This window comes from Gekko japonicus, unplaced genomic scaffold, assembly GCF_001447785.1.
Source record: "Gekko japonicus isolate JY-2015 unplaced genomic scaffold, Gekko_japonicus_V1.1 scaffold5, whole genome shotgun sequence".
NCBI lineage: Eukaryota > Metazoa > Chordata > Lepidosauria > Squamata > Gekkonidae > Gekko > Gekko japonicus.
In genome coordinates, this window is record NW_015168652.1 from 2,443,007 (window position 1) to 2,452,153 (window position 9,147).

Here is a 9,147-nt window from a genome sequence, read left to right on the forward strand (position 1 = left end):
ATCCACACCTTTTGTGTGTGTCATTTTTCTCCACAGCATTTTAAAAAGACCTGAGTGGCTTGTACACAATAGTCCCATTGTAGTGCAGAGTAGGACTGCAGTTGGAGTTTGAGGAAATCTAAATATCTGACAGAAGAAGAACTAGAATTTAGCTTCAGAATTTGCTGTTAGATGCAGAAAAGAGTAGGCTAGCATGTCTGAACTGGTTTTCACTGTATGACTGTTTCCGCAGGTGGAAAGATTTCTGCCCATGCAGTGTGACTTTCTCACCTCTCCCTCCTGGTGTTGCCCCAAATCCTCCTGTCTGGCAGCTCCTGCCTCTGTTGTTCTATTGCTTGGTTGTGTTTGGCCCATCATGGTATTTATATCCATATCTGAGGGTAGGCCTGGAAAGGTTGTGCCTGTGGGTATTAGTTTATGCCTGTTTCCTAACAAAGGCATGGGAAGGGGGGAGTCACGGACAAGTGAGGCACTGTGCACTCTTCTTTACAGCATTGCTTGTGTTGTGTGCATGTGCATGCACTGGGAGGGTGACATCATAGTGGCATTTAGACCATGCTGATTGACATTAGAATGTCTCCAGTGCACAGTGGCATCATGGCAACCAGGGATGGTGAGAAAGTGACTATCAGTTACTTCTACTACTCTTCTATTGTCAGCCTTGTGGCTAGGATTGCATTGGATCATGAACACACTAGGTGTTACAACTAGGACTACAGTGGGATAAAACATTTATGTTTCAGTTTTTCATCTGTAACATGCAGACAGTATTCTTTGTTGGGGTCCCAAAATATTGCATTGACTTAAACTGAGAGTCAGGTAGAAATCTTACCTGAATAGCATTTAATAGATTTTTTGGGGGAAATTTTGGTTTTGTTTTGTTGCAGTTCATGTTAAAGAAACCTGATAGCTGACCATAGAAGGAATGTGTCCACCTGCTCTAGGCAGCCTGCATTATTTACATGGCAAGTATTTTGGTAATAGACAGGCAAAGGCAGATCATTTCTCCTGGAATACTTGGGTGTTTACAGCAGCTTTAGCCCATTGTAGTAGCCTGAACAGCCCAGCTTAGCTTGAGCTCATCAGAACTTGAAAGCTAAGCAGGACCGGCCACAGTTAGTGACCCCACGAAGGAGGGTTGGGGTGGCTATGTGGAGGAAGACAATGGCAAACCACCTCTGCTTATTATCCCTTGCCTGGATGCCTCATAGATAAGGACTCCATGATTTGTTTGTGACTTGACAGCACATCCTTCTTCTTTTTTTTTTAAACAGCACATCCTTCTTCTTGGCCCATTGGTTTTGGAGCAAGTTGACAGTAACTTAAAGATTGGGGGGGGTCTCTTGAGGAAGCAGTAAAAACCAGGGGCTTCAGAACTGCCTGTTCGTTTTTCATCTGTATACCTAGTGGAATTATTTTTAAATTTTTCCCTCCATCAAGTCAAGCTGACTTCTGGTGACCCGTAGTGGGGCTTGAAGGCAAGGGACATTCAGAGGTGGCTTGCCATCACCTGCCTCTGCATCACGACCCGGGTATTCCTTGGAGGTCTCCCATCCAAATACTAATCAGGGCTGGCCCTGCTTTATTCCAAGATCTGATTAGATTGGGCTTGCCTGGGCTATCCAAGTCAGGGCAATAGTGGAATTATTCTAATCGCTGTTTTCCTTGCTACAGAAATTTTAAAACTCAGTACTGCACTCCAGTGTTGGGAAATGTGCCAATAATGAGAAATATATATATATTGTTTGTTTTGCATAATCAAGTGCAATTTATGACATAAATACCTTAGGTCTGATCATCATTTTAACCCTTTTAAATGGCTGCCTATAGCCACTTGGGATATCATCTGAAAGGCCAGGCCACGTGCCCCAGAAAATCCCATTTCGAACACCTCTATATTTTTTGTGATAATATTTGCCGTTGAGGTTGGCAGCCAGGCATGCATCAAACCACCAGCCAGAGCTGTAATATGCCCCACAGTTTCCAGATGAATACCTGTCATTGTCTCTGTCTGGGGTGGTGAAGAACTTTTGATCATGGTTGTAATGTTTGCTGAAGTGCAGGGCATCCCCCGCTGTGCCAGTGTAGCCGCTGATGCTCAGGCGGTATTTGAGAAATTCATTGGCCACATAGAACTGCTCGTATTTTGCATATTCTCTGACTCTGTTGAAATCCTCAAGTTCAATCCTCAATTGCGTTTCCTTGCTTTTGGTCAGAAGGTGAATTTTGTCATTCCCCAACCAGAATTCTCTGCTGAGGTTTCCAAAGCCATTTTTGTATTCATTCCATGTTCTGTTGAAGCGTGTGCTGCCGTCCTGACGAATCTGGATCACTGTCCAACCACCTCCCATAGATTCCATGTCACAGTAAACTTCAAAGCTGTAATTTCTTGGATCAGGAGCAATTCTGTAGATTCCATTGTGCCTTTTTCCCAAGTCAAAATAGTCAGCACAGTCTCTTGGTAGAAGTTGTATAGCTGGGCACAAGAAAAAAAACATGCTATAAAAGTATAGATATTTTTGATTCACATTTTTTATAATTTATCTAGAACTAGCAGTATAATACAAGAGGAAGTAATCTGAATTCCATAGTAGTAAAGTCTTCTCGAGTTGCTGTGCTTTGCAGCCCCAGAAAATTAGCGTTATGATGTTACACATATAAAATAAATGGAACAAATTGCTTAGAAGCATGGGGAGGGGGGTTGTTTCATGCACAGAACACCCATATAGAAAGCAAACACTATGCTATAAATAATAAACAAACAAGTGCCATCAAGCTGCAACTGACTTATGGCGACTTACAGTGACCCCCATGGGGTTTCCAGGGCAAGAGATGAGCAGAAGCCATTTGCCATTGCCTTCCTTTGCATAGGAAGCCTGTTCTTCCTTACCATAATCAACCCTGCTTAGCTTCGCTTCTAAGCTCTGACAACGTCAGGCTACTATTCAATGAGCTATTCAGTGCAGTAAAAGAAATTTGTATTGTAAAAATAACCCCAAGAGAAAGCTGGGTGGTTAACCCCAAGAGAAAGCTCCCACCATGTTTTTAAATTAGTTCACCGTCATGATTTGGACAGCAGTTGCCTCTTTGAATGTAATTGCAGGCAATGGTTTGTGCTAAACAGAAAGTAACTAATTTAATGGAAAGACGAGGAAGAAGAAGAAGAAGAAGAAGAATGGATTTATACCCCGCCCTTCACTTGGAGTCTCAGAGCGGCTTACAAACTCCTTTCCCTTCCCCTCCCCACAACAGACACCCTGTGAGGTGGGTGGGGCTGAGAGAACTCTGGCACAAACTGCTCTTTTTCAAGGACAGCTGTGCCAGAGCTTGTGACTGACCCAAGGTCACATCAGCAGGTGCAAGTGGAGGAGTGGGGAGTCAAACCCGGTTCTCCCAGATTAGAGTCCGCACACTTAACCACCACGTTAAGCTCAGCTAATGCTAAACCATGGTGTGGCACCGAGCTTGTCCAAGCCAAAGGGTGGGACCATTAGGTGGATTCCAAACCAAGAAATCTCCATTAGTGGTTCTCTTTAATAAAATATATTGAATCCATTGACATATATTTACATACTGCCTTGGTCAGGCTGCACCTTGAATACTGTGTGCAGTTCTGGAGGCCTCACTTCAAAAAGGATGTGGACAAAATCGAAAGGGTGCAGAAAAGAGCGACAAGGATGATCAGGGGTCTGGAGACTGAGTCCTATGAGGAAAGCCTAAGGGCCTTGGGAATGTTTAGTTTGGAGAAGAGGAGATTGGGGGGGGGGACATGATTGCTCTCTCTAAATATTTGAAAGGCTGTCATTTGGAGGAGGGCAAGGAGCTGTTCCAGTTGGCAACAGAGGATAGGACCCAAAGCAATGGGTTTAAATTACATGCAGAAAGGTATTGCTGGATATTAGGAAAAACTTTTTCATGGTCGGAGTGGTTCAAAGATGGAATCAGCTGCCTAGGGAGGTGGATAGCTCCCCTTCACTGACAGCTTTCAAGAAGAGGCTGGACAAATATTTGTCAGAGATGCTTTAGGCTGGTCCTGCATTGGGCAGGGGGTTGGACTAGATGGTCTGTATGGCCCCTTCCAACTCTATGATTCGGTGATTTTATGATTTTATGATTCTATGATTACTTGGACCTTTAGGGATAAATGCTTTTTAAAAAATAATATAATTAATTCTTAGATCCCTATGATAAGTCTGGAATTTTTGCACCAAACTTTGGAGATGACGTCCTAAGTGAAGAGACTCCAACTGTGTACAGTTGGAATACAGCCATCCACATAACTTTTCCATCACGTTTGGTCTACATCAGTTATCAACTTCATGATCTGCTGTCTCCAGGTTTCCATTAACATTTGATAACTTTCTCATTCAGCACTAATGACTGACCTCATGCAAGTTGCAAAGCACACACAATATTTTTATGAGATTGGCTTAGAGCTGGCTATTGTTGCCTATTGTTTTGTAGGGGTGCAGAACATCACTGTTTTTTCCTATCTGTTGCACATTATGTGCATTTGACACTATGACACTCAATGTGATGCAGTTTAAGAGAATGTCAGTGGTTTCCTGTAAAAATGATATTACATAACCATTGAGGTTTGCAGTGGAAATGAATTTGGGCAAGCATGAACATAATTCTTCCTCTCAGCAGTTCGTTTTGTACAGAAAGTATTCCTTCCAGGTGCTTCCTGCAGATTATAAACCCATTTGTATCTCTGTAGCTAGTAAGAATGCTATGCATGCAAGCTTTAGAAATGACATGTTCTTAACACTTTTGTAGAAAAAAATTCTGTCGTAGCAGCATTTGGTCAGTGGGTTGGAACCCACCCATCATTTCTGTGCAGGCAAGGAGGGTGATTGATGTCTATTTCCCTATTCCTGTTGTACCCCTCCAGACTGACTCCACCTCATGCTGTTCCTGGGGTTCCCCTATCCCTCAGGAACAGCATTTGGGAGCTTTTGGAATTGTAGCTGGGGGAGGGGGGGAGAGAAGATGCATTCCACTGATGGAAATCCTTCCATCAGCAGCTGCTTTGAGCACTGGCCCAGTGCCGCACTGCTGGTTCTCCAGTCATGCCCATGTGGGCTTTCCTCTGCACCTGATTTGATGCAGTAATTCAGAGCAAGAAGTGTTAGTTATCAAAGTCTGTTAAATAAACAAAATATTGCAAGAGTGTTAATGTTTTAAGCATGTTTGTAATTTAGGTAAAAAGTAATAACTTGTGTTTGTCTGTGCCCTTTATAAAGTTTATATCTCCACTACCTGGCATTACATTTTATGACAGTTGCATTTATGTCCAATCCGGCCCTCATAACAAATGAGTTTGACACCCCAGCTCTGCAGGGTCACCATAAGTCAGCTGTGACTTGATTTGCAACCCCTTTTATTGTATTAAGGCTACACTGATTGGAACTAGTGAGATTTATAGTAGAACTTAATTGGGAACTCTCTGAATGGGCTCATCTGCTATTCTGGAATAACGTTTGGAAAGGCCAGTTTATTCCAACAGTGTCTCAAGGTATTCTCTTGTCTTGACACACAAACAGGGAAACTGCAAACAGCATAAAATCCCTTTGAATCTAGTGCACTATCCTGATTTAGTTGGGGAAAATAGCTATGTAGTTTATTTGGAGTAGTCTTATTTATATGAAATGCTCATCAGGATAATAGTAATTACTAGGAAGCTGTTGCAGCACTTTGCTATTATCCTAGTTTTCTTTAAGAAAGTTTACTAATCTTCATAATAAGTTTTCTATTTCTTAGCAGGTTTTTTTGTTGGTTAATTTATTATTAGGTGATCAAGACAATTTCCCTGTATTGTGATACTCAGACATGTCCAGAGTATTTGAGAACTGATCTTCCTTTTCATCTGATTCAACTAAATATTCTTGTAACTGCTTCAGATGATCTTTGGAAAAATTATAATTATGCTGAAAGACAAAATCAATACCAATTATAATTTTTCTCTGGCAAAAGCTATCACATATCCATTGAAGTGATGAAGTGATGGTGATGAGATAACTGTTTTAAATACAATCCTTAGAGTTACATGGTTTGAAAGAAATAATATCCAAAGTAATCTTTCATTTTACACTGTTTATGTATGACATCTTGCCAAGATTCCACTGTTAGTATAGCACATGCCATCCATTTGGGAGATATTAATACTGCTGAGGTTCAGATATGTACAACTGTAAGACAATTTATGTCATCCATTGGTAAGTCTACACCTTTCTGTATATTCCCAAATGCATATAATATTACATGTCCTTCATTAACGTTTTCTAGGGCAGATCAAAATAATATTTCTGCTTGGTTTTCTGCATTTCTTGTGAACTTCAAAAGCTCAGTGTAAAATTGGGACAGGCAGTGATTTTGCTGTGATGTCAGTGATTTAAAGCAAAGGTACATAGCAGTGACAAAGCATCAATGAAATATTGCTCAGATGTCCAGTTTCAAAGCAACCAGGTGGAGGAAATTGAGGTATCTCTTAGAATACCTTTCTTATTCCAGCACTGGAATCCTGTTTTCTACATGCTTTGTCTCTGAGTTGAAAGGATGGTTTTATACAGATGCCATGATGAATGCAGGCATCAGTGCCCAAAGACCAGTCCATTGAAGTCTGTGGGCTTAAGAATGGTGTAATTCTGCTTAGGATGGCACTGCCAGTCCAGTTCCAGGCTTGGGAAGTTGATTGTACAAAGCAACAGGTAACAGTGACTGGTAGCCCCCAGTGAAGATGCACAACCCACTATGTATCAACAAAGAATGCAGTGTACTGGGCCTAAATTAGCACTGCAATACAGGTGATGTGTGTCTGCATCAGCTAGGGTTGCCAGGTCTCTCTCTCTCTCTCTCTCTCTCTCTCTCTCTCTCTCTCTCTGGGACCACTTTGGCTCACGCGCCACAATGACATCCCCCAGAAGCCATGTCATCACGCAGGGCACATTGCGGGGGGACACACGCTCTATGGTTACCATAGAGTTTTTTCTCAAACAGCAGAGCGTCCCCCCCACAACATGCCCTGTGTGATGACATCACTTCTGGGTGATGCCATTGCATCAGGCATGCTGGCGCAAATGGGGCACTTTGGGGGTGGGGTTCCCCCACCGACCTGATCAGGGTCGGCGGATCAGGGCCCCCGAAAGCTGGCATACCCCCATCCCTGTCAGGGCAATGGTAACCCTATCATCAGCAGCAAATGTAGATGGCTGCTTTCCTACATGGGTCCTTTTTCCTTCAGTGTGGCAAAAGAATTTCTGTTTTAACTTACTAGAGACAGCTCTGAGACCTATGATACCAAGAATGCAGGTTTCTGATAAATAATAATAAGAAGTGGGAATTTAAAATACCTTCTTATGGTTTCATTTTAAATTTTATTTTTATTGCATTTCTATCCTGCTTCTTGATTGGGTTGCTCAGAGGAGTTCATAACATTCATAGGATGGAAGTTCTACTTAGCACCTTTAAACTTCAACATTCAAAATGTAAAATTAATGGCCCCAGCTTAAGTTCTTTTTGTTATTGTGCTCTCTAAAACATGTAGCAAATTTTGCCTCCATAATCTGCCCCACTCTCTCTTTTACAGATTCTAAAAAGGTAGAGAATATGTTGGGCAGGGGATAACGGTTCAGATTATTTTAACACTGAAAGAAAGTCTGCATCTAAGGTTTAGTTGTGCCAGTTTCTTATCCAACATGCTAGGATCAATCTCAGCTGGTCTAACAAGTCTCCTTGCTCCAAAAGAAGCTTAGAGTGTGTTGTGCTAGACCATTTCCATGCCTTCTATTTTACTAATCTGCTGACCTTCCCATAGCTCAAGATTTCCTAGTTCCAAAGTTCGTCAATAGAACAGTTCCCAAAATATGACCTTCCTTTTGTTTTTAGTATGTTTAAAGCAATACATTAAATATAGTGCTGATCAGAACATGAAGTCCTTGTAAAGCATACAGAGCTGACCTACCTGCATTTGATTGTACGGCTGGGCAATTGGAAGAACATCTGTGATCCAAACTGTTCACAACAAATGTAAGGTTGGCTACTTTGCTGTCAACGTAGTTTTCCACATTGTCCATGTTGAAGAGGTTCATTTGCTCTAGCCGACCTTGTAACACGTGCATCTTGGTTTTTGTATCCTTCAGGCTAGCCGACAGCCTGGATACCTTGTTCTGCAGTTCTTGCACTCTGTTCTCTTGTAGTTTGCTGTGGTCCAACGGGGTGTCTGTTTCAGGTGGCAGGAACTCATTGTCTGCTTCTTGGTTGTCATCAGCCTGCAGTTTGCAATCTTGGCAGGTCTTTTTTAAGTTGTTTACTGTTTCCTTAAGGCTCTCCACTTCTTTCAGGGTTTGCTCAATCAGTTGAAATTGCCAAGGTAGCTGGATGGTCATTGGTGGCAAGGTTATCTGATATGGGCATTCCTCTCCTCCTTCATCACATTTCCTGCTGGTTTTGAGCTTGATGGGGCAAGCATCAGTCTCTTTTTCTTCTTGGACACTTTTGGTCCCATTGTCCATCAGGCCAGAGCCATTTGTAAAAAGCAGCACGGCTGCCTGGAGCAAGATCAAGAAAACAAACTTCATCTTTTTGGAGCCACTAGCCCAGTGAGGAAGTATGCAAAGCTTCGGCAACATTTATACAGGGTGGCTGGTTGCTGCTGCTGAACTATCAGACTGCCTGCCTGCACTGTTCTAGGAAATGGGCGGGAGCCGATTGCATCACAACAGATTGCAGAGATACTAACAGCTAGAGTAGGTAGCTGTGGAGCCAGCCAAAACATTATTAAATGTGATTTTCAGCACTTGTCTGGCAGAAGCAAAGCTGAAAGAGATGCAGAATCTCAGTTTATGTGATTTTTAAACATTTATAATTGCTCTTTAGTACACTTTTCTTTTGGAAACCAATGCTGAAAATGCCTATGCTTGGTGCTTTGAAGTCTTGTTTTGGAATGTCTTAGCAAAATTAAAGTTGCTATAAGCAGCAAAGAGAATTTGTTCAGCTCAGTGGTTTGAAAACTGAACTCTAAGGAACTGTGGGGTTTCTTGGCAGTTTATTAGAGGTTCCTCCTTGAGAAGGTTAGGAATGGTGGATGAGTTTCCCTGAAAGACAGGTTGCTCCCCTGCAAGCATGTGCTTGCCACATGCAGTCACA

The 9,147-nt window shown here is 42.2% G+C and overlaps 1 protein-coding gene across 1 annotated transcript; it reads right to left on the reverse strand.

The window, feature by feature from the left end:
• Positions 1–1,575: 1,575 nt before the first annotated feature.
• FGL2 (fibrinogen-like 2) lies at positions 1,576–8,648 on the reverse strand. The gene is made up of 2 exons (XM_015415073.1): positions 7,964–8,648; positions 1,576–2,476 (listed from the first exon to the last, which is right to left on the reverse strand). The coding sequence occupies exons 1-2, from the start codon at positions 8,628–8,630 to the stop codon at positions 1,770–1,772; spliced, it is 1,374 nt and encodes a 457-aa protein (XP_015270559.1). The 5' UTR covers positions 8,631–8,648; the 3' UTR covers positions 1,576–1,769.
• Between the last annotated feature and the right edge of the window lie 499 nt (positions 8,649–9,147).